The 26,647-nt window shown below is 41.6% G+C and overlaps 1 protein-coding gene across 3 annotated transcripts in view; it reads right to left on the bottom strand.

Annotated features, from left to right (window-relative positions):
* LOC116847271 (ral guanine nucleotide dissociation stimulator) overlaps nt 1-26,647 on the bottom strand; it is a 46,463-nt gene that overhangs the window by 15,777 nt on the left and 4,039 nt on the right. Inside the window, exons 1-2 of one of the 3 annotated variants that reach the window (XM_032822092.1) lie at nt 9,534-11,078; nt 1,179-1,803 (exon numbers count right to left, since the gene is read on the bottom strand). The exons of 1 other annotated variant lie outside the window; for it this stretch is intronic. In XM_032822092.1, the coding sequence (XP_032677983.1) occupies nt 1,179-1,361 (183 nt within the window). In that variant the 5' untranslated portion in view covers nt 1,362-1,803; nt 9,534-11,078. Of the gene's footprint in view, nt 1-1,178; nt 1,804-9,533; nt 11,079-26,647 lie in introns of those variants that run through there. One more of the 3 variants, XM_032822091.1, reaches the window with a different exon arrangement.

Here is a 26,647-nt window from a genome sequence, read left to right as displayed (position 1 = left end):
GAGAGAGAGAGAGAGAGAGAGAGAGAGAGAGAGAGAGAGAGAGAGAGAGAGCAACTCAATGCACTCGCTTACATTTACCGTGCATCCTGACACTACTGCACTGAGAGAAAAAAATCTAAAAATCAATAATATTATTTATTTGGTGGATACTATATCTAAATTCTTAAATTTAAATTCTCTTTTATTTAAATGAAAATTACTTTAAAAAATCAAAATTTTTTTATTTAAATAGAATAAATAATTATTTTCAGAAAAAAAAGATTTCCTTAAGATCTTAAAAAAAATGTCGAAAAATATTGCATACAAATAAATATAGTGTTATAGCGTATCCATCCAAATAAATATTTATTAATTCTTAGATGTTCTTTTTCTCTTATGTGAACGCACACTCCATTCGTTACGGAAACAATTTATTATCAGCTAATCGCATGCAGTCACACAGGCTGTATCTCAAAGTACGATAAGTAAGGGCAGTGCATTCTTTCCTATGGAGAATCCCGAATTTCTCGGTGAAAATATCCGAACCAAGGCTGCGTTCGGAAACGTCACTCGAGCACTCTTCCTCTCTTTTTATCTCACTCTTGTATCTCGCTCACTCCAACGTAACGGGTACACTTGGGTGATGTTTCCGAACGCAGCCCAACCGAGTCGATGGATTAATCCCGATGAACCAACGATTTAGGGTAATGCATGAAGGACAGTTGAAGGGACGATTCCTCGCGATATAGAAGCGAGACACCACGAACGTCGTGTCATGCAGTCAACTCGTGAAGGCACTCGACGGCTGATCCTCCTCGACTGGAACGTCCGTGTCACCGTCGACTACATTCAGATACAGCCTGTGTATGTACGGGACACAATCACACGAGACACACGCGCTCAACGACAAAAGCGCTCTCGTAAATGAAACGGGACACGAGGAGAGTCAATCACGGAGTCTCGACGGCAACAAACCGAATGAAGGCGAGCCGTCGATCTTATCGCGCGCGCGATACGCGTTATCGTAATCTCGTGGAATCGAGCGATTACCTGTCCGGACGATTCCGCTCGTATGGGAACTCGCGTGCGCGAATTTTCCGTCGACGGAGCGCGGCGTGAGAAGCAGAGAGAGCAAGACACAGGCCACTACAAAACGACGGATATACACCACCATCCGCCGCTCGTGTTTGTCTCTTTACCTGTTGCACGTACCACTGGGTGGAGCTCTGGCTCTTCCGGTGGCCGCTGGGCTTGCAAGGGGCGCAGAGTAGCAAGGGGGTCAGTTTGTTCACCCCTTTGACGGGGGCAGCGCCGGTCGTCGCTGGTGTGGGCGACGCTGCTGGGCTCAGCCCGTCATCCCCCCCCAACACCGGCCACAGCATCCACGTGTGGATCCACGTCCGTCCGCAGCTGCCCTTCTCCCCCTCTTCCTCCCTCTTCGTCCCTCTTCGTCCCCTTTCCGAACCCTGTGCGCCCTCAGGTTAGTTCTTTCTTCGCGAAGCCGCTCTCTTTCTCTCTCGATCTGTCTGTTGCGTTTTCTTCTTCTGTTTGGTCGTTCTCACTAGTTCTTATTCTTCCTCGTCTTCCCTTTTCCCTTCTGTCGCTTCTTCGTCTTCTTCACGACCGTCCCGTCTCTCGACGACTTCCCTCCGGAACCTCCGATACGTCAAGCTGTCGCCACGCGAGTCGCCGGCGCACTAAATCGTCGACGTCGCGTTACGCCTCGACGATGACGATGACGACGTTTGCGCGCGATCGCCGCGAGTTGCAGGAGCGTATCATTGTGAGCCGGTGCGTGTCCCGGACGTTCGTCGGCAGCTGCGGCTAAAGGTTTAAGCGATCGGTTGGAGTGGTTTCGACGAGGCTCAGGTGGCTCGCGTCGGGAGAGTCACTTCGTCGTTACCTTGCGAGTGCACGAGCTCAATTCCTCCCTCGAGTTTCCTCGACTTGGGCGTAATCTCAAAATGCGTTGTCTTTTGTGTCTCTTTTTTACATACAAATTATTTTCACCCGATAGAAATATTGCAATTCAATCCTAAATATTTAGTATTCTCTAATCGACAAAGTAGTGTTGTTTATCCCTAAAGAAATTTTAAGATTTCTACAGTGAAATTTTACTCAAGAAGTCGAATGACTACTCGAGTGACTTTTCGCTCATGCAGAGTGAATTCGCCGCTCTGAATCGGCGAGTTTTCATTCGAGATTCAAGAATGAATCTGATGTACACACATGAATTCACAAATGCCTTACCGTTCCCCGATATCGGGAGTTATTATTTTATTATTATATTATTTTCGCGATTATCTAGAAGCAAGTCTAAATTTGTACAAATTATTCCACTTGTGCGAATCCAGATTTGCTTCTGGACGTCGATGGGGAAATTCGGACACCTGGAACGAACTTTTCCAAGTGAATTTCCAAGCGAAAAAGTCAACCCTTCCGGTCATCGATCGATCGTCGCGATGTTTGCGACTCCGGGGGCAGAGGAGCGACACGCTCGTCCGCCACTGATCATACTTGCACCTGACTTACAGCGACACAAAGAAAACAAGTCCGCGAACCCCGCTGAACTTTATTTCGGGCGGCTCTAATCAAAGGGGAGAGACGCCTCCGTCTCGCAGCGCTTCAATGGGCCAATAATTAATTACGAAAGGTCGGAGGTGACGTGCGTGTTTGTACTTCCGATATGCACGCGTAACACACTCACGTGGGCGAGGCAAAAGGCCCATCGTGCACGAGCACTGCGCGAGGAGACTTCTTGACTTGACCGCGCCAACCCTTCTCCTTTCCGACGTTAAAGGCTAACTGACGCGCGAGCGACGCGCCATTGGAAGTGAAACGACGCGTTAAACAGTGTTTTATCGAAACATAAAACAGAAACAATACGACGAAAGAGAAGTACTTTTGCTCGATTTTTTTACCTTACGTCATTAGCCTCCTTTTCTTCTTATTAGTATTAGCTAAAGACTGATGTCTTAATTTACGTCATCAGCGTCTCTTCAATCAACTAAAATGATCGAAGAGACAATAAATATGCCATGAAAATGAAATATGATATTGAACATACACTGCAAAAACTGATATGTTAAATTTAACATTTCATGTGTCCCAAATCATCCACTCTCATTTATGTGTAAATTTAACACAAAACAAATGTGGTAGAAAGTAACACGCATAATATGGAAAAAATTAACACTTGAATACCGTCAGGAATCATAGTCTGTGTTAAATTGATACATGTATAATGTTAAATTAACTAAAATAAAACGTTACTTTAACATTTGAGAAAAGTATTAATCTACACTTTTGATAAAATGAAAATGTTCAATTGACATAATCTATGTCTTGATTGACATATTAAATATGTCAATCTGTCACAACCTGTGATTCCTGATAGTATTCAAGTGTTAAATTCTTGTTAATTTTTTCCATATTATGCGTGTTACTTTTTAACACATTTGTTTTGTTAAATTTACACATAAATGAGAGTGGATGATTTGGGATACATGAAATGTGTTAAATTTAACACATCAGTTTTTACAGTGTACGACTCACCAATTGACACACAAAGCAGCGCACAAATTCCGTTTCACGATCCTGAATTGCGTATATCGTAAACAGTCGGCCAGCGCGGAACTTTTCTCTTTTTACGAGTGCAATTTGAGTCCCATTTGCGTCGCAACCGAAACAATTGCGCAACAGTTTGCGCTCGGATTGTCCCGGATACGCGACGCGACGTGAAAAACGTCCCGGCGACAATTGGGCGCACTAACGAGAAGTTAAACGCGTTCGAGAACTCTCGCGAGGTGTCTACGTGAAAAACGTGACGCGTGACGTTCCTCCTCTCGGTTCAATGCGACCGTTAACGCTCCTTAATTGCCAACTCGTTACGTGTCGCCGTCGCGTTTTATTCCGCTAATGGACAATAATCTGCCGCGAATTGACCGCCGCAACTACGGAGGAGCGATGCGTCTCGTCGCGGTCTGAAACGTCCCGGTGAAAAACGACGAGCCAATCGATACTACGGGAAATGAAGAGCCATTTTCTCTTATCCCTCGTCAGGAAATTAAATATTTTCCAGTCTCTCGGAAGAACGTTCACTTGTCAATCTCTAATCACTTCGCGTTGTTTATCTTCGTGAAACCCCTGAAAAATTAAATTTGTTCCCTCTCGCAAGGAACAATAATTCCAATTTAATTAACTTATTACTTCTATTATTGCCCGGTGAACTTTCTCTCGTTTCTCCGCGTCTCCTTTTCACATCGAATATGTCTGACTCACATATATTCTGAATGCAAAATACGCCGAGACCATTTCCAAAGGATATATTATCCAGATATCTTCGCTCTCTCGAAATATCCGCTGACGTATTTTCGCTCTCTCGGGGAAAAATTTTCCAGAACTACCCCGGAATAGAATCCGGCTCTAAAAAAAGGCCCGGCTTTCCTCGGAATATTCTTCGGTCGCGCTCGGAATATCCCGACGGGATATTCTCACTCTCCCTTTCCCTCTTCGTCATTCTTTCCTTAAGAGTTACATTGAAAATATCCTCCAAAAGTACTCACTCCCTTTCTTTTTCTTTTTCTCTCTCTGTTTCATGTCACGCTAACGAAAAGTAAGGGACAGATTTTCAGCACTGTTTACCCAACTAAACGAGGAGAGGAAAGAGAATCGGCAATGAAAACACACGGGACTGATTGACTCACCCCATTAGCTCCGTCTGTCTCTCCTTCTCTCCTTTTATTTTTGTCTCTTTTCCAACCCTTTTTTATGGAAGCGACTCGATTATCGCTCGCGATTGGATTTTACGCGAGCGCGAGCAGACTATCGATAGTGCGATGGCCCTACGCGAGCGGCGCTTAAATACGATTGAGTAGAATACAGAAAACGATAAAAACGTCGATGCCCGTCGACGCCTCGTTCCGATAAAACTCACGCCCCGTCGCGTCGCGATATGACACGAGAGTTGGACTGGCATATGTCCACGGCTTTCACCCCTTCCCTCACGACATTATAAAGCGCCCTCCGATGTAATCGCGTTTGATTTCTTCGCTAAAGGCGGCCGTTTTCAACAATTTCCCCTAAGTGGAATTATCGTAAAGGCGCGATCGCTTTCGGATGACGAGCATATTAAATCTTCGTCGTGTCGAGCCGGGACGTTGTCGCAATTACCGTTGAGTGAAAGATAGCCGCGACACTAATTTTCTCTCAGCCAAATATCACGTCTCGGGAATTATCTGGGATTATCTTACCGGGGATCATTCGCGCGAAACATGAATTTGAATTCTCCAGCGAACAACGACGAGCCAATGAGAGAGAGAGGGAGAGAAAGAGAGAGAGAAGGAGCCTGTCTTTTAGGTCCTTAGACTGCACCCTCTTCCATTAATAAAAGCCTCTATAAATTTAGCTCATAAACCTTTCGATTGATTTTCAATTACATTTAAAGTACGAGACATTAGACGTTCAAACGCTTTGAAACGCTTGGAGGAAAATCATGACTAGTCCACATGGGATTTCAAAGCATTTAATGTCTAATCGGTCGCACTCCTGGAAAGCTACTTTTATCGATAAAAGAGCGTTTAGAACAAAGGCCTTGGTTAAGGAACTTCATTAAATCCGTCTATAAATACTCTTGTGGTCTATCTTTAACATGTACCCGCGCCGTAATCTATTTATAATATTTATAAAAAGTCTAAGAAACTTAACTTATCATTGCTCTTTATTTAGATCCCGCTGCTTGCAAACAATGTTCGCCTCGAGATAATTACAAGAAAAAGAAATTGCGACTTGCGCGACTTTATTCCTCGCGGTAGCATTGATCCAACACAACGGGCGAAGCCATGTCGCTTCTCTTGTCTGCGATATCGCGTAGAAGAACGAAAGCCTCTTCGGCGCAGGTCGAATCGGAGATCCGTCAGGCGGCGAAATCCACGAGGAAGCGCGGTCTCCTCGCGAATCGATCTCCGTTAGAAGCTCGCGTCGCACGTTTTCCATCCCTGATAACAAAATGACATTTCCCGTGGTTCGAGTTAATGACTCTACTCCCTCAGTAACATGTCCAGAAGCTTCAAAATAATTTTCCAATATCCAAAAGTCGCGCACTGTTCTACTTGGGATCTCGTGTCTCATGACGCATTCTTGTGAAAAGCAACACATGCGAGCGGAATGCGTTACGCAACGTAGGTATTGTCCATAAGCGGGGCCGCAGGAGGAGACAGGAGGCTCGCCGTTCCGTAAGAAGGAAGCTCTCAGCCTCTTCTCACTTCTCCTGTCACTCGCGATGACTTAAACGACGTCGATATAAGCCCTTCGTCTGTTTCTTTCATCTGCCTTTCGTCTCTGCCATTTCATTCAAACTTAAAATCGCTTGCAGATAGGGGAGACCGGAGCTAGATGCTCTATATTTTAGAATTTCTGGAAAAATACCGAAGAATTTATTTGTGGGATATAATTTATTTCTGTGAAATACAAAACTTATTTCTGTCAAATAAACTTTTATATCCTACAAATAAATTCTCAAATATTTTTTTTTCAGCGTGTACCGCAGACAATTTTCCAACAAATACAAAAAACGATCAAAAGCGATCAATTTTAACTGTGACATTTAGAATTCTATCTGGTCCAGCGAAACATTTTTTTGAAGTGTTATGTCCCCGAATTGCACAAACCGCGGACTGTCCCACGAGTTACGCTCCATCGAATTCAAACTCGCATTCGCCGCCGCCCACGTAGGTATACCGTGGTATTTTTTTTTTTTTCTTTTTATAAGCGTTTGGTGAACATTCATCCCTCGCAAATTACGACTTTTATTTTCGTAGTGATGTATATTTACTTTTTTTAGTGGGAGTGAAAATGTCGTGATAAAAGGTTGCGCTTAATATTCGCGGTTGTGCGAAGCGAGGAAGCATTGTACAAGCGCGAGTGTCGTTCAATTGTTCTGGTATATTTTCCATTTGATTTTCGATTAATTACGAAGATGAGCGTTGTTTATTTATTCGTATCCGAATATTGTTTCCCGAAACTTCCGAATTATTCTCGGATTAACGATATTTTCGATAAGAAGAAAATAGCGACTGTGCGAACTACAGTGATAGATATGTTCGGCGGGATTTTGACAAGGCTAGGAATTGCAACTGATATTCGCAAAATACACGAAAATAGAAAGATGCAAATATCGTATCAAAATATCGCTCGAGCTTATTCGGTATTATTATTTTTTCTAAGAGGAGAGAGAGGGAGAACAGGATGAATTCAAAGAGAATTATTTCGTTAACCTTATCTTGAAAATTTTCAATTTTACTTAATTATTTCGGAACACATCATTTTTCCTTCTTTGTGATATCATTCGCGACTTTTGAATTATTTTTGGATTAATAATAATTACGTAGAAAAATGGCAGCAATGCGGAACGTGAGAGTTGCAGTTATCACCACTAGGAAGGAAAGAAAAAAACACGCGAGAGAATTATGGGAAAAGAGTGGCCACCGCTAATGGGTTACTCAGTTAGTCACTCATTACGTTGATACGCGAGACCAGTGCACGTGCGCTCACGTACGTGTGTGTCTTTTTTGTGTGCGCGCTCGCACGACTCAACAATAACTGGTTAGAGTCTTTCAAGGTGCTTTTGCAAGCAGACCTAATGTCACTCTCGGGCAGAAAGGCATTCTTATCGAGTGATTTTCCACCTCGACGTTATTCGCTAACCTTCCCCAACCTCGAGGAAGATGCGCGTGCAAATTTGACGAAACGTTCACGGCGGTGACACGCGTTGCGCGTGAAAACGGTCGACCACGGGCTCGTTGAAGCTCTGAACGAAAGAGACAGAGAGTGAGAGAGAGACGCAGCGGCGAAATCGAAAGCGGAAGTGATATCTGAAACGATTATACGATGGCCGGCTGACAGAACAGCCGCGTACCCGGTTCCGAGAGCCCGGATAATTCGACTGTAATGCATGCAGTTCATTGCTCGCGCGACGCGTACCGAGGATTTGGCGTAAAACGGAAAGAGAAATCGCGAACGTGCAGCAGTCGTAAAATTGCTGGCAGAACTGTCGGCAGGCCGTCAAGCCGCTTCTCCAAGGCCGATGGTGCAACGCGAACGAAAAAAAAAATATATAGCGCGAGGTAAACTTTAGATAAAAATTCTTCCGGGATGAATCGCGAGAAAAGAAGTTTAACGGCCAGGCTCCACATCGAATCTCGTCATGTATTTATAGCAAATGTAGTGGATTTCTTTTCATTTGTTATACAGGCATTATTTTTATTCAAAGAGTCCATGATTAGCCCCATTTCGCAGTATTCGAGATCTTAAATTATTTTTTGATAAAATTGTAGCTCACATGAGTGAATAAAAGATATACAAGTATCGAAGTAATGAGCCTTTCACTATTTGGGAGAAAGTGGAGAAAGAAACGTTCTGTCAAAATAAATAGTATCGTCAGAAAACGTACAAGAAATATTGCAAAAAAATGGGATGAATCTTCATCAATATACGAATCACAAAAGTTCATAATATTTATTTATTAATTTAGAGAATTTTTTTTTTACCAGGCTCCGATTAATCGTCGATTAATTCCGTTGTAAATAAATGCTGACCAATTCTGCGGGTATCTTAAGATTTCGAATGCCGTAAAATGGGGCTAAAAGCTTGGCTAAAAGCTCTCTTCTTGTTTTAATTTTCTGAGCATCTTAAGGCGCAGTCTGCGCGATTTTTGCCTTTGACAATCCTGAACATAGTATCGACTCTAAGCCGATGCCGTGATATGCAATGCACTACGAGTTACAGTAAGTAAATAGCGGCGCTAACATTTTCCTCATCATTAATAAAAGGCGGACTATCGACTGTTCGTCGAGAACGAGCGGCGATTACAAAGAAACGATATTCGTTACGTATCTTTCTGAAGAAACACGTAACTGTGAATTTTGCACTGCGTTTCGCTGAATTCCATGAATCATTGTACAACCGGATCGATCGCGAGCACGAACTACGCGCGTTCCAACGCTGGCAACAACAGAACTAAGTTATGCCAAAATATGGAATTCCCAAATGCTGAGCGAGAAACTGATCGCACCCATCAATTTCCTCTTTAACTTATCGTCAAAATTCCTAATGATTTCAATATACAAACACAAGTGACATGAAACGACTTCCATGGTACGGTATTCTCCCCCGCGCGCAACCTCCAAGTGATGAATCCTCGAAAAAGAAACGAAAGTGAAGAGAGGAGTCCCTCGAGTGACGAGAAAAAATTAAATTTCTACTTTTCACTTGGAGTAAAATTAAATTCGTAGAATCTCCATGCATGAGAAATATTTCCCCGTGCCCTCCGTGAACGAATCAACACATCATCCAAATGTGACTTCCGCCAAGTTCTCCCACAACGCTATATTCTCCGTCGTGATCGCGTCGGTATCCTCCAGTTTTCAATTATATGATCACGCCCGATGATCTCAGCGGCTGTTAAACACCGTGCACTCGCTCGTCGACTACCACAAGGTGACTCTCGAGGGTGACGCGTGACTCCGGTCGACACATCTGCTCCTCAGATTTTTTACCTGTCAGACCCTTGGCCAGACCCAAGTAGCGCTCCGTATCACGAGAACGAGAACGAGGATCACGCGCACCTCACGGTAGAAGGAAATCGGGAATGACCGTACCGTTCGCCTTCCCGACGCCGACTGACGCGGTCGCACCGTCTGAGCTGAATGCACTGACCACGCCGCCACGCTATCGTCGCGACACGGTCAGGAACGTATCGCCGGTATCGAGCGCCGGGGGTGGAAACACGACGCTTCCGTGTCGCGAAGAGTGAGATCGATCCACCCCCGGAGCTCGTTGCTCCCCGAGGAACGAGAAGAACAGTTTGGTTGACCCTTTGGAGAGCACAGTGCTTTCACTATGATATTACCTATTAGAACCAAATCGCAGCTTCAGGCATAGTGATCTCGCAACAAAACCACCGCTCTGTGCACTTTCGTTTTTTATTTTGTATTGCTCGTAGTATATGCTTCAATTTGCGCGCGGTCGTGGTAAAAATAGAGGTGGTTAATTTCAGAAGAAATGATCTTTTGGGTTGTGTCGTTCTAGACATGTGACATGAATATTTTATTGGAATCCGAATTTTGAGGTTCTTGTGCTTTTAAAGGGCTTGAGCTTAATCTACAATGTGTTCTTCGCTTCCTGTTTCTTGCTCTCTGTCTTTTTTGGCTTAAAGCCTAATCTGCAATGCGCTCTCTGCTTTCTGTTTCTTATTCTTTGTCTCTTTTTAGTTTATGGCTTAAGGTGTAAGTCAAAAACAGATAAAGAAAAAAACAAGAAACAAATAACATTGTAAATCAAGCTTAAGGCTCAAGATTGAGTCAGAAGAGGATAAAGAGAAAGAAAGAGGAAGCAAAGAATATATTGCGGATCAAACTTAGTGCGTGAACCGAGGTCAATTTGCAATTTCGCCGAATTATGGCAGAAATGAGCTAATGTGAAATGCCTGAGTTGTCGAAAATTATATCTTCGTGGTTGCATTCACCTTTGACATGTCTTGCGACATTTTCCTCATAGGTTTCCTGCACAAAAGTCCTAACGACATTACTCTCAATAAAATACGCATATTTTTAGAATATTTCCTGCCAACTTGTGGAGCGTATATCACTTTGATATTTATATATCTTCGATCTACTCATGAATAACTACAATTTTATTGAAAAATAATTTCAGATTTTTCAAGTGCCGCAAAATAGCTAAACTTGGCCGCGCTCTTTAATATTATAATTATAATTGTAGTTATTTATTATTATTATTATTATTATATTATAACGAATTAATTATATGATGTTTTATATAATTACTATACTACTACCACGTTGTACCAATATTGACAATACCAAAACTAATATAATATTAATGTCAGATATAATAAATTTGGTTCATAATATCGGTTGGAGAGAAGCGCAATAGACCGAGGCTTTTTAGCTATTTGGCCATTTTGTATTTTAACCCTTTGCCTACGTCGAATATAGACTCTATAAGTACACGGAAAAAAAGATCTGCTACATATGGACAACTAAATATAATTTGCTGTATTAGCCACTTTTTCTTTGCTGCAGGAGCCAATTTCCTATGATAACAAGAAAATCTGCTTCTGCAACAAAAAAAATAGCTAAAGTAAATTATGTTTAGTTGTCCATCTATAACAAATTTGCTACGTTAGCTACTTTTCTTGTTGTAGAAGCAAACTTTCTTGTTATCATAACAAGAAAATAGGTTCCTGCGGCAAAGAAAAAGTAGCTACGAAACGAATTATATTCAACTGTCCATATATAGCAAATTAATTTGCTGTTGCAGCAAATTATTTTTTTCCGCGTATGTCGGCAAAATCGATTACTTTTACCGGTCTTTTGATTTTAAAATCAAGCAGAGAGATTTCAAAGCCATTTTTGACACGTTCAGAAATCTTGTTTGCTTAATTTTGTAATTTGTTAGAAAGTACTAGAAATAACCGGTTTTGCCAACTTACCCCGGTATCCAACTAGTCCCGCCTATACTCAACGTGGGCAAGGGGTTAAAATACGAGATGTTTGCGGGACATGCGGCGCGTGACAAACGTACATGCATGACCGTTTGCGAACCTCAACGAGAATCTTTCGGCCATGCTTTCTACACGCGATCCTGAACACGTGCGGAGGACTTCTACGATGCATAATTTCAAGGTTGCGGATCGTGTCGCGCGAATTTGATTCGCCACGCGGGGCGCGTGAGTGTGCCGTGAGTGCGTTGTGAACGATCCTTTGGCTCGAACGCGAACTTTCGCGTTGGGTTCACGGTCTTTTCCTTTCTCCATCTTCGCATATGTTCGAAAATCCGACTTTATTTGGCTGGCCTTAAAAGAGACTCGCACGGAAAGAAAATTGATTCACAGATCTGATTTTAGTTGTCTAACCAATTGAACTCAGTTGTTGAACCAAATATTCTGACTGCTTCAGCTGAAATTTGTTTGGCTTGAAATTTGTATCCGTGAATTAACTAATTTTTTTTCCGTGTGAAAATTACTGTCTCGGAGTACTTAACAGAACAGAACAGGGGTTGCTTCTCTCCACGCGCGAGAGCAGACTTCTGTATCCTCGTGGAATCTGAGTCATCAAGTTCTCCCTGTGTGTACTCGTCGTCTGCCCTCGGCGAGGAAGGGACGGCAACATTGTGAGCGAGCCGGGACAACCCTCGAACCATCGCCGTGAAATTAAACCGCGGGGAACGATAGCCAGATGCGGCTACCAGCTGCTTTTTTCAGCAGTAAAAATGACGAAAGTACGCGGGTAGAGGCTCCATTGTCTCAGTGTCATTTCTATAACATCTTTCCCCGTGATAATAATTGTTCTCTGACATATTAATCCCTCCTAATAATTTACAAGTTTCTGATTTTATTTAACGACGAACATTTTTTATTCAAGAATCATCTTTTAAGGATTTCATTTGTCAGTTAAGTGAAACCATTAATATCACTTAAATTAATTGTTAGCTAATTAGAACTTGTTAGTTAATTTAACTCATTAGTTTTCTGAATAGGAGAAAAATGTGTAGATATTAATAATTTAATTCTCATTTATAGAAAGGCATATACTGAGAAAAATGGCTTAATTATCAGAACAAAAGCACACGATTGTTGTTTAATGATTATTAGTCAGATTGAATAGTTATCGTCGCAAGATCATTTCTCACCATTTGTCATTTTAACAAACATACATTGCCTGAGACACAAATTATATTTGTTCTCATCTATTTAGTTGTGTCTCCATTACAAAAGTAATTTTGCGTTGTTTAGAGCAGTAAATTGAAAGTAACAAATTATCCGTTGTCACGAAGGGGACATTCGCTGTCCCAATCAATAGGCCATTCGTTGCTAGTGTTAAGGTTTGTTTTGCTAAATTAGCGAAACTCTTTCTTTCAGTGCAGATCTTTAACGATTTTAATGCTCCATGTAATTTCCCTTCGAAGCACAGGACCTTCAAAATTGAGTTCCTAATAAAATATTCACGTCACATGTCTAGAATGACAATCCAAAAGATCGTTCTTTCTGAAAATATTTTTAGCTTCCTATTTTTACCAAAACCGCGCGCAAACTGAAGCGAATACCACGAGAAATCGTTCAATTCCTCTCTCATTTCTCCCCAACGCAGCTGGGCGATAGCATTCTCATCGAGCCTCTTTCAGATCAGGTGTCTCGCCCGCGTCATTCGATTGTCACGCGAGATATCGCGGCGAGGCGTGCTCAGTACTGAACTTGAGCCGATAACGGCGCAGGTATATAACGATCGCTGAGTTGTTCCTTCCGACTCGTTCGTTGTCCGCTGACCTGACGCGCACTCGTCGTGACGCACTCGTGTGACGCGGGGCCATCGCGTCGCGCCCGCGCTGTATCGGCGGTTATTACGTCACGACGGACGTCATCGTTATCTCGTGTCCGCGGTGCCCGTGGGACGGGACGCGTGGGTCGATACACACGCGCGTAAACCCTTTAATGTAGAAGTCGCGTTAATTCGAGTCGGGCGTCGCAGGATGTACAACACGTGGCGACTTGAGCGCAGGCGGAAGGAAATCTCTTATCAGCAGCGCTCGCTGAAGAAGGAAATGCGAAATTTCTTATCTCCGACACAGTCTCGATAATCTCAATCATTTCGGTAATATCATCTCTTCGGACCGTTATATTCCCAGTTCGTCATTACTCGACAAATATCTGATGCACGTACAGTACCCTCCATAAGTTTGGAAACACATAAAAATAAGGATATTAAAATAGATGTTTTATTATATATATAATTCTGTTTCGCTCTTACGTTTACAAGATCGACATTTGTGTCACTTGATAGAGCGAAGTTTCAGAATCTACTTTCTGTGTTGCTGTGCAATGAAGTTTGTCATGAGCAACCGAAGTCAAAATGCTCAATTTTATTTTAATAATACCTTAGTAATGCGGAAACACAAAATTGTAGAGAAATTTTTTCAGAAAGTAAATTGTACAGAAAACTTCAATCTTTTACACGGAAGAAGTTAAAATTTCGTCAGATTTTTTTTTACATTCGTGGCATGTCTCAAATTGAAAAGAAAGTTTTCCATTTTGTCCATTTCGTTTTCATAAAGGCCAAATTACACTAGTGATTGGCGATTGAAGATTGAAGATTACATTTTGACGAATCAACGAGCTTCAACCTTGGCTTGCTTTGTTCCAATTGGTCAAGTTCCAATCTGCAATCGTCAATCGCCAATCGTTAGTGTAATTTGGTCTTTATGAAAACGAAATGGACAAAATAGAAAATCTTCTTCTCAATTTGAGATATGCCACGAACGCAAGAAAAAATCCGAGAAAATTTTTAGTTCTTCCGTATAAAAACTTGAAGTTTTCTATACAATTTACTTTATGAAAAAAATTTCTCTACAATTTTGTGTTTCCGTATTATTAAGGGTTAAGTAAAATTGAGTATTTTAACTTCGGTTGCTCATGGCATTAAACTTCATTGCACAGCAATACAGAAAGTGGGTTCTTAAACTTGAAACTTCGCTCTACCAAATGTCGATCTTATAAAGGTAAGCGCGAAACAGAATTATAATAAAATATCCACTTTAATATCCTTATTTTTATCTGTGTTTCCAAACTTATAGAGGGTATATGTTATTCTTTCTCGAAAAGGTATATTGTTTCATTGTTACTTTAACGGTCGATAATTGTAACACGACATCTCGGATTGATAAAGCTAATTCTTACATAATTTATGATAATTGTCGAATATAATCAACTTCGCAACATCAGTTCGTAATATTTCGCAGTAATCGCGATAATTGCTCGCGACTACGATTCGATACTCGCAGTAAGCTCGGATCTTCCACAATGACTTTTGCCTTCCTCCCCCGTTTAGTCGTCCCAATTAAAACCTGGCCGAGCTAGAAAGCAACGCGGCTGACCTTCTACCGGACGTCGTCACACCTGAGCACCAGCTGCCAGTCGATAAGGTCGTTTACTTTCTCGCGTCGCCGTGTGTACTCGCACACGGCCACAAAATCCGAGCGTAGTCGCGCGCGCGCGGCGTAATGACGACGTTCGTTAACCCCGATGGGCCGGTCATTTATTTCCTCTCCTGCCGGGATGGGCGTCTTTTCAATGGAAACCGCAGGATGGTGGAATTTTATTTTCGGGAATGTAAGCCGGATCGTCGACGCATTTTATGAACAAGATCCGGCGCGAAACCGCTTTGTCCTACGGCCAAAATAGCGAGAAGATGTATTCGCAAAGTGTGAAAGAGAAGGCTCACTCGTGAAATTTTTACGAGAATGAGCTTATACCTTAATGGTACGAGCTTATATCTTAATGGTACAAGCTTATACCTTAATGGTATGAGCTTAGCTTTTCTGAAACTACTTGGGTCGTTTCCTTGCCGAAAACATTCAGAACTTTTACGAGAGAGGAGTCATGAAATTATCCGAAAAATGGACAAATATTGTGAAACAAAATGGTGCATACATTACAGATTAAAACTATTTTTAACTAAAAAAATTTGTTATCTGAATTTTACACGTGTAATCTAAAAGTATTGGTCGATTTTAGGAAAACAACATGTCACTCACTCGAAAATTATATAAAATAGTTAAAAACATGATAACTTTATATGAAACGTATTGGGTTGTGTAATAAGTAATTTTAGATTTTCCAGACAAAACATGGAAAGATTGTATCTTCATGACGTTATAATTCTGCGAAGCAATTTATGCGTCGCTTTGATGGACGATCTCCTGTCTTCCTTCGCGTGCATTGTTTTATATTATTATACAGGGTGCTTCAGAAATAGTTGGCCAAACTTTGTGAGAACGTAGAACGGATTGAAAGGAGCAAGAAAATCTCATACCATTTTGCGATGTTCGCAATAAATCTCAAGATATTAAAAAAATTGATAAATGATCACGCGCGATATGATAGATGAGCTGTAGTGGCGCCGTCTGCCGTTATTTATACATTAGGTCAAACTGAACAAAAAAGTCCTCTACCATTTTGCAAATAATCACATAGATTTTTATATATTAACTAAAGAAATTTGTTATATGATTGTGTAAATTGTTACATAATGCATAAATTTTCTTTAATTAATATCTAAAAATCTATGTGGTCATTTGCAAAAAGGTAGAGGACTGTTCTGTTTGCCCTAATCTATAAATATACAACGGCAGATGACGCAACTGCAGCTCATTTATTATATCACACGTGATCATTCAATCTTTTTTAATTAATATCTTGAGATTTATTGCGAATATTGCGAAACGACATGGGACTTTCTTGCTCATTTCAATCCGTTCTACGTTCTCGCAAAGTTTGGCCAACTATTTCTGAAGCACTCTGTATATATAGCGACATGAAGATATAATTAGATTTTACCTGGCAAATCCTAAGTTGACTTATTACGCAATTCAATGAAATAAGTTGACTTATTACGTAATTATGAAATAATGTCGAAATAATGTCGAAATAATGTCTAGCGTTTTGGTAATGCACACATGCCACGATAATTAACGCGGAGGTAAAAGGGGCGGATGTGAACGTCACGACGCACTGCGAACTTCGTCCGCGACGATTACATCCGTCATTAACCCACTGTCGACGTGTGAGACGTCTCGAGCGGCGCGCGAGAACCGTTTCCGGGTTCCCGAGGTGTCATCAAGACGCGCCTGGATTCCGGACCACCGCGGGTTGCGCGTCGGTCTCGACAGATGGAGATGAGTTTTCTCCACTTTCACACGGAAACGAGCGCCGTGAGACACGTGCGTCGCCAGCGGTGGTCAACCCGTTCAGCGAACGGGTGCGAGCGCGTTATCGTTATCGCGTCATTGTCGACATGAGCGGGATCGAGATAAAGGGCCCGTGATTATCTTACCGCCGCGCTGAATAACTCGCCGCTGAAATTGGGATGAGCACGAACGCTAACGAGAAACGGGGAATCCGCGAGTCATCGTCGGCGATTGACTCCACTCTTCCTCGGCGATCCCGGCCGATAATTCGGCCCGAGGCCCACGGATCGGGATCAATTTAATTCGTGGCGAAGGCGATTGAGTCAACGTCATTGCGTGCTGAAGATCGATGCCGCGGCGCGGCCACGATCGACGTAAGAGCGTGCTCGCGAAATACAACTCGCCGGCCGACGAAATATGAACGCGCCACTCGAGATTGATTGCTCGAGATTGCTCCAACCGACACTGAAAATAATCAGGAAACTGCTCTTCTTCAACAATTTTCACCTAATTATCCTTTCATTGCATATTGATTTTTCAGAAACTCAAGTGTGCTATTAAAAAATTTGCTATGTTTCTAGCGAAACTTGAGTTTAATCTGCAATATGCTCTTTGATTTCTTGTCCTCTGTCTTTTTCTGACTAAAGCTTGATCTACAATGTGTTATTTGCTTCTTGTTTTTTTTTTCTTTATCTCTTTCTGACTCACACCTTAAGCCTTAAACGAAAAAAAAGAACAAAAAAGGCTTGATTAGGCTTAAAGCCTAACAATATGCTCTTTGCGTTCTATTTCTTGTTTTCTGTTTTTTCTGGCTTAAAGCTTAAGGTTTGAGTCAGAAAGAGATAAAGAGAAAGAAGCAGGAAGCAAAGAACATATTGTAGATCAGGCTTTAAGGTTTGAGTCGGAAAGAGATAAAGAGAAAGAAGCAGGAAGCAAAGAACATATTGTAGATCAGGCTTTAAGGTTTGAGTCGGAAAGAGATAAAGAGAAAGAAGCAGGAAGCAAAGAACATATTGTAGATCAGGCTTTAAGGTTTGAGTCGGAAAGAGATAAAGAGAAAGAAGCAGGAAGCAAAGAACATATTGTAGATCAGGCTTTAAGGTTTGAGTCGGAAAGAGATAAAGAGAAAGAAATAGAAAGCAAGAAACACATTATAGCTTTACTGTTCCTTAACCACTAAAGACATATACTGAAAAATTAATATTCTTGTTCTTAGAAAAATCCCCTAAAATAAGCATCAAGTATAAAACATTCTAAATATAAGATTTACTTTTCTTTTTTTGAGAAACTTTTGTCTCTTTGTGTAGAGAATTTTTCAAAACTAGAGGAATAAATCTTATGTTTAGAAGTTATATTTTACATTTGGTGTCTATTTTAGAGGATTTTTTTAAGAACAAGAATATCTCTCTCTCAATTTTTCAGTATAGTAAAATCGAAAAGAATTTATACCAAAGAAACAACTAGTATTCTAGGTCTGATTGACAATAAAAACGAGGTCTAGGTCTAACATTCTCAACTAACAAACTGAAACATAATATTCTCTCTTCGAATACTAATCACGGCCTGACCATTTGCCAAAAGCAGCCGCGCCAGATGTATCCCGAGCGCATCGAATATTCTTTTAACGTCCACCCGCCGTGTAATCCCTAGTGAATATATTCGCACTTCAGCAATTTACTCTTACATTCGGTTCTCGAGTCGCGGAACCGTGCAACGGAACTATCCATTGAACGCGATCCTCCAATTATTTCGAGCAGCACGTCGAAGTTCGCCCGGGCGCGCGCTCCCGACGCTCACACGTGCGCCACGTTTGTGCATTTTTTTTTTTCCTACACGTGCAAATCCGCGATTGAACGCACCGATGCGCACCGGCGCATCCGACAAAATTCCCCGTTCTTCGGCAGACGCGCTGTGAAGTCGTGATGACCGCGCGACGTTCGATTTCTCGTTGCCATTCAATTCCGTGTGGAAGGAAAATCTCGCTTGATTAGCGAAAGTGCGTAGAAAGGCTCGCGGGAGATTTTCCCAGTGTTTTTACTTTCATCCACCAGCGTCGCTCCTCGCCGCTTTTAACGAGACGCGATCGCGACCGCGATAATCCCATCACAGATAACATCGGCGTCAATTAACCTCTCCCTTTCCCCCCCCCCCCTCCTTGCCGTACGTGCGCGATACACAATGGCCGTGAATTTGCATAAGGAAAAACCTACGCGGGTCGCGTCCGAGCGCTCGTCCATGCGAATTGCGCGAAATCGTCCGTCATGATCGTTTTCGACGAGCAGAGGCCTTGAGGAACCGTTGCGTTCCGTGGGAGATCGTGACTCAGAGCCACGTGTGTCCCACGCACACGTTCACAAACATTAAAAAAACTTTTTTTTTTAATAAGATACTGAAAAAGGAAGGAGAAAGATATTCGGATGGAATGCTGCATTGGAAAAAGGATTTGATTGACGAAATCAAAATTTGGTTATATATAAAATGAGGTCAACCACAAATATTTGGTAATTACGACGAAACAATTTAATTGCCGTTATTTTACTTCACTTTCTTCGTAATATACTTTTACTTAGTCACTAAGCAGAGCAAAATAGCGGCAATTAAATTTTTTGACTGCGATTACCAAACACTTGGTTAATTCCATTCTAACCAAAATTTGACCTTGATAACCAAATCTTTTTTTCAGTATGGGTGGAGCGCGATATCTCGAATGTTTATTATTTATTGACTCGCGTTCAACGACTCATTTGCGCGTTGTTAATAATTTATCACTACCCACAACACGGTTCTAATTGATACTCGACGATTTATGCAACTCTGACCGACTGCGGGAGAACGTCACCGTCCTAGACGACTTTCGCGACGCACTCAGTCTCCCACGAAGTGAAATATGAGACGCGCAAGGGGATGAGAGGTGAGAAATCGAGATTGATGGGCAAAAAGGGGTTAAAGCGACGCGCTTAGCCAGACGCGGTACGATGTTATCGCGATCGCCGGGCCGTGTTTTCCTCGAGAACCGCTGACGGAAGCAATATTGCAGTCAAGGCCGAACTCGTCGAAACAGTTAGCGGTTTCAAGTCGGCCGGCTCGGCCCAGCGGCTCGCTAAAGTTCAATCCAGAAACCGGACGCCGGCAATCGGCCGGAATCGCGATGAAGAGCACCGTTATCGCGCCGCGGATCTCCGTTCCGCCGCGTTCGTTCAAGAGGTGCGAGTTTAATTCATAAATTTACTACTGATACCTGTTTGTCGCACCGTATTCATCAAAGTAGGCATTCTCGCGCCCAAATAATAATGAAACAAGTTAAAGGCTCTTGACGAGAGTAAAAACTAGCAAATAATAAGGCAAATAAGAGCCAATAGCCGATCTCAAAAGCACATTAATCAATTTAATCAACACCAATCGATGTACAATGGCTAATAATTACATAAATTCAAACGTTTCGGTCCTGTTTTAGACCCTCTTCAGTGAAGAGTACATAAAAAACGCAGTCTATAAACATCGCTTACAACGCATCAAAGGTAAAAAAAAAATATCACGCAGCGGAACCAAGTGGAGCGAATGTAAAATTAAATCTAACGGGTTGACTGTGGCCTTTATTAAAGAAAAATTTGTATTATAATCTGGTAAAACACTAAGAATAAATTTCAAACTTACCCAACAGTCAAACTGCCAGACTCAACACCAATGGCCATCGCATGTTGTGTAAATATGATCGAAACGTTTGAATTTATGTAATTATCAGCCATTGTACATCGATTGATGTCGGTTAAATTGATTAATGCGTCTCTGAAATCGGCTGTTGGCTCTTATTTACCTTATTATTTGTTAGCAAATAATTAATATTTAATATCTATTAATATTTATTTCTCATTGCTCGAAACTTTAAAAATTCGAGGGATTACTGGAGTGGAGATCGACCGATACTTTCTTTCCGCGTCTTTTCTGTGAGAGCAGGCGAATTGTCCCTCACAATCCGAACAAGATTAATACCTCTTAGTATTCAAATTTTTAAATCTCGAGGAAGCATTGAAGAGTAGATCGCGAACGAATCGTTCTCGCTTTGTAAATTTTTGGTTACGCGAGCTGCACCTGAACAATACTATTTATAATGCAGAAGAAAATGCGAGATTAATTCTAAGCTTTTCGCCGGCACGCACACGCTTTGCACAGGGCATTAATTATTTCGCGAAAGAAGGTGATTAATAGTTTCACTCGCGTTAGCGCGACGATCGGATCGCGGATTAACGCCTCGCGTCTCGCTCTCGTCACTTTTCACGGGCTAATTCAATTAAATTTCTCGCTAAATCGTGCGCACGCACACATACGCACATCGCCGCGCGCTACGTTTCCTCCGAGACTTTGCGAGTTGCAACCGCAAACAGAGAAGCACGCCACATGCACTGCTGCATTCAAATAAGCAATTCAGCCTCGTAGAGAACCGCCGGCAATCAAACACGGACATTTGTGTAAACGATCGGCCTGTGCGCGCTCAATAGTGATTCCAGCCGACGGAATCAACACTTTGGCCCGAAGTTTTCTTCAATATAGGTAGGTTTCGTTAAATGTTCAACACATTGTATTCGATTGTATACGCCAATATTGCCGCGGACCTCGAGTGTCGTCCGATAAAAAATCGTGACTACTGTGATATCAGCGACATTAACTGTACTTGTCGCATCCACATGGTGTACGATAAGATACTTTGTGGAATTCTCCTCCTACGTAAAATAATATTCCAAATCAATATTTAGAATAAATATTCTGAATAAGTATACGCTGAAAAAAAGCACTTGAGAATTTATGGCATATAAAGTTCATGTTTCTTATTATTCTCACTTCTTTGTGAAATGAAGCTCATTTCTGTGAATAAATTTTATATCCCGCAAAATCAAATGTTCTCAAGTATTTTTTTTCTTGGCGTGTTATCCTAAATAAATTTTCTAAATAAATATTTTTCAAGAAAATAATCTAGAAGGCTTTCTGAGATTAAAAATAAAAAAACCAACAAGTACACCTGTAAGAGCGCAGAAATCTGTTGTGAAAAAATTTATATTATAGTAAATTTTTACAAGATGTAAGAATTACCGCATAGGTAGACATTTTTATATTAAGTGAAATATTTTCTACTTTTGTATTTTTCAGGCAATTAACGTCTGTTTCGCTCGTGTTTGTATGACACTTATTTGTACGACACATTTATTTGAAGTAAATGTCCTTCTAACGTCATTATATTAGATCATTTAATATCCACACTCACGATTTGAACGTTTGTCGACGCGGTCGCGGTCACGTGGTGATATGAATTTTACAATCGACGTATCCTCCATCAAATTAAGTCACATGCCGGCGAAGTTAAGTGGATTCGTTTGCGCGAACTTCAGCTCGGGAGTTACTCGAGTCATCGAATAATTGTCGCGATCAAAGCACCGGGGATCTCTTTGGCCTTCTTCGGACGTGTAAAACGTGCTAATCGCTTTAAGTGGACCTAATACTCGGATCGAGGCTAAGTTTCCTATCGCAACAACCGCGTGTACATGTAAGGCCGATCGTCCTCCCTTATTTGCCGGCCGTCTCTCCCCCCCTCTCTCTCTCTCTCTCTTGTATTCGTCCATCTTTACGACGACATCCGTCATGTTACGCGTATCTGCCGCTTCGGGTATGTATTTTTACACGGCTAAAACGGCCGCTCCAATTGGAGATAACGCACGCGCTAGGCAGCAGCAGCGTGCAGGAACTACGCACGTTCCAGTTACACTCGCTGCTCGAATCGATCTTCCCACGTGATGCCTCGGCGTGAGAAAGGCGGATGTCCATTTTAAATTCAGCACGGAACGAGAGGAATCTCCTTCTCCTCTCCTTCCTGCGAGTCCCGCTCTGATCTCCCTCCCGTCCCTTCTGTCCCCGTCTAACGCGATTTTCGCACGTTGCGGGATCGCGAAAGTGCGCCGATACCACGGCACGCGCGTCGTCTCGACATCTCTCTCTTTGAAATTATAACGCGCGATAGGCATCGGCAACTTTTACTCTGCAATGCCCGCGGTATCCTAGTGAAACTTCCTCCCGAAATGTTACAATATCGTAGAAAGTGCTGACATATTTTTTGCACATTGTAATTCTCTGCGCGCAGTGTGACTTTCGTCATATGATATCATACGTTAGCAATCATAGATTCACAGAAGATCATGGGAATCATGGGATATTACATGTATTGAGAGAAATTATCCGATAAAAATTAACAAACAGATATTTTCGATCAGGATATTCGGTTAAATTTTGCCAGATACTTCCGATCATAACGGCATTTCATCAGATAAACCGATTAAAAAATTATGAACCGATATTTTTCATCGGATATTTCCTGATCAGATACAAAAATTCATCGATATTTTGGTCGGAAATATCCATTTGTTAATTTTTTATCGGATAATTTCTCTCAGTGTGTGAAAATCGTACTTTGCGCTCAAAAATGTTTCGCTGGTTTAGATAGAATTTTAAGTTTAAGTCACAGTTAAAATTTATCGCTATTTTTTTGTATTTACTAGAAAATTGAAATTTATAGCAATAGCATTCTAGCAATATCTGCAAGCAAATTTGGGATTGCGAGAATATTATACATTCGTTTCTCTCTCGTCGCTGGTCTTCTCTGTCTACCATAGTTACTTTTATAAGAAATGACTGACCTTAATCTGAATGAGCTCCGCACAGAGACTTTCTTGCTAAATTTCACAAACAATTCTGGCAGAAATTCTGTTTCTATCATCTATATTAATTAAACATATGCAATGTCGCAATGTTAGCTAGTCATTTATCCACCTTAGCAAACTTCTCGTATCAATTCAGTTCTCCAGAAAGTACGTTCGGATTTCTCAGTAGATGGCATTCAAATGCAAATTTTAGGAAGTTAGTTCAGTGCAATGTGTCAATCAGGCGATGAGAAGAGGATCGTTTACAGCGATGTTGAGCGTAAAAGGTCGTGGGGCAAACGAGGTGAATCGCCATTAATCACTTCGAAGTCCGGTTTGCATCCGAAGAAAATTATGCTTGGCATTTGGTGGAATTGTAAGTGTACTATCACTGAACGACCAATCCATCAATTCAGACAAGTATTGTTCGCATTCAATGAAATACAGTAGGAGATATGACAAGATGATTTTCGTCAAGAATCAGAAACATGAAAAGTACATAAAAATATTAAGTATTAATTTTAATTAATTCTGCGCGCTCTATATCGTTTCTTCGTGATATAAAATCGTGTTACATAATCTGCGAGATATTCGACGTCTTTCCGAATTTAATAAAATTTCACGAGAGATATATGTTACATCATAACTTTCTCAAAGAATCATGAATGTACTACCTGGAAATAAGAAATATTAAGTTCTCATAACTTTTTATGAGCTCAATTGAAGACAGGCACTTTGATGAGCGCCAAGTGATAAGGGAAAAATCGTTCTGGAAGGATCGAGGTTTAGGATCATCGTACACAAAATATCATAGCTGCATGTGTATAAGCATGTGCATGTGTACAAGACCGTCTTGACCAATAAGTATGTTCTACAAATCAATATGGCAACTTTTTCCTTATTGTTGATTGCTTGAGGTGATTTTGCGCTATGCATATGCAGCTATGTCATTTTCCGTGCGATTGCCCTTACCTCGGAGCGCCTTATCCGGCTCGGCCTAAATTTTTCTCGGCTACGACGTGTGCGCGTTTTCCTCGCGCCTCCTGCATTCCGCGACGCGCCTCGTTAGACTTGACACGTATTACTTTGCATTCTCGCGAGCGTGTTACTGCCTCGCGCAACAAAACACCACGCGGCTCGCCGGAGCGGATAAACCGGCCCGCTTCGATTTCCAACGTGCGGAGCGCGCCGCGCTTTTCCAACTCGCACCAACCGGAACCTTCCCCGACGGAGAAACGCACAACTCTCGTGCGGCTTTGCAAAAGCGAGATGAAGCGTAAACGGTTAATTGTGACTCCCGGTTTCCCTAACCGTAAAACACAAATCTCCGCGAGAGAAGAAACGCAGGATTTATCCCAAAATAAAATAGAACCGCTCGATCTCGAAATTAGGTTTTGCTTAAATAGAAAATCGATGTGCAGTTGTGATATTTAAAGCAGGTTTTGTGTGAAGAGAAATATTGTGTCTCTTCATATATTTTACTTATATATTATTACACTGAGAGAAAAATTATCTACGAAAAATAAAATATATTTATTCAATAAAAATACTAAATAAAAAAATATATATTTACTTATACTAATATAAAGTATTTTTATAAAATATAAAATAAGAAAATATATATTTTCTTAAAATCTTAAGTTCTCATTAAAACAACTATTTATTCTATTTAAATAAAGGATTTTAAGCTCAATAATAAATATTTATAACTTTTAAGGAATACAATTTTTTTTATTTTATAGATATCTTTTCTCAGTATAATTCGGTATTATTGTATATTATTGGCAATTATCAATTGATATTTTCTTCCAAACAAATTTCAAGGAAAGAATGTCTCACAGAGATTGAAACAACAGAATCTGTTGTACGCTTTCGTTGCTTCCGCAGTTTAAGAGTTTCGAATGTTTGTCGGTCGCACGAAAGTCGGACATTTTCGCTAAGAGGAAATCCAGTGTTCAATGTTGCGCGCATACACATACACACCCAGTAGATAAAACTCGAGGCGATAATACCAGAGCATCTGGTATTTGTTCAGCTTCCTGTTCGCGACGTGACACGATAGGAAACGACATCGTTGGTACCGGAACATCGATCTCTCTGTCTCTCTGCCGTTTCCTCGTTCGCGTAAATGCTCTTAACTTACGGCGGTAGGTACACGGGCTGGTTTCACGGGCGCGTTCGAAGGACTCGCTGATAAGTCGATAACATTCACGGCAACGACGACGTGTCAAGGCCCAACCGTGTCGGACTGCTTGGCCGCAATATCATCGTCGTAATTTTCTGCTCATTAATGTCGCGAGCGCGTCATCGCGGAAGCGTTTTACGAATGAAAAGCCACCGCACGTAGGCAGTACGTAGACGCGTGTCACGGGCATTCCGTACATTCCGCGATCCTTGACATTTCACCGGCGATGCATTCGAGCAGCGACTTGAATGCGCCGTAATTAGCGAGGCCAAAATTGTGAGACCGCCGAGCCTGAAAAATGACGACGCGTCGAATTGTGGAGGAGCTGGCGGAGGCTCCAAGGACGGCACTTTGTCGTTTTATGCGACTGTGCAATAAAGATATGAGTTGCGCGTTTTTTCAGGCATAATAGCTCAATACGTGTGTATAGATGCGTGTGTGTGTGTGTGTGTGTGTGTGCGCGCGCGCGCGTGCCACGCGAGTGTGGCGACGGAAGTGAAGGTAGAAATCGATCAGTGGTGTCGTTCGACTATTAAGTTCTGTGCACGCAGCTCGATGAGAATATACTTATCAGAAATATGATAAGACAGGGAATCCCTAAGCACATAGCCGTGTGCTGGAGGGATAAGTTATATACGTGTTTGACTTGGAGATATACATATTCTACAAAAATCCCCCAGGGCGCGAACAAACACAAATATTTCAGTTGGTATCTTTACTATATATCACTCGTTTGTTGACACATATTGAAATCTCCGCGGAGCCTATTTGAATAGATCTCACAGGGCAATCTCTCTCGCGTTGCTTGAGAAAATTCTGCGGCAATCTCGTTGCTTCAGGAAATATTCCACGATTACATTTTGCAACTATGTCTGTCGAAAAGGAAAGCATGACGTAGATACTTTTTCGATATAGAAATTAGTGGAATTGTCAAATCGGGAAATTAAATTTGCTCGGAACGACGACAATCGATGACGCGAGCGCCGAAATAGAGAAAGAATTTCGCCAGGGCTGTACACTTTATCGATCGTGTCTTCAAGCT

The sequence above is a fragment of the Odontomachus brunneus genome, unplaced genomic scaffold (genome assembly GCF_010583005.1).
Source record: "Odontomachus brunneus isolate Ranch 3 - 2012 unplaced genomic scaffold, Obru_v1 Obru_scaffold_076, whole genome shotgun sequence".
Taxonomy (NCBI): domain Eukaryota; kingdom Metazoa; phylum Arthropoda; class Insecta; order Hymenoptera; family Formicidae; genus Odontomachus; species Odontomachus brunneus.
The sequence above is the reverse complement of the archived record's forward strand: the minus strand, read 5'-3'. Positions and strand labels throughout refer to the sequence as shown.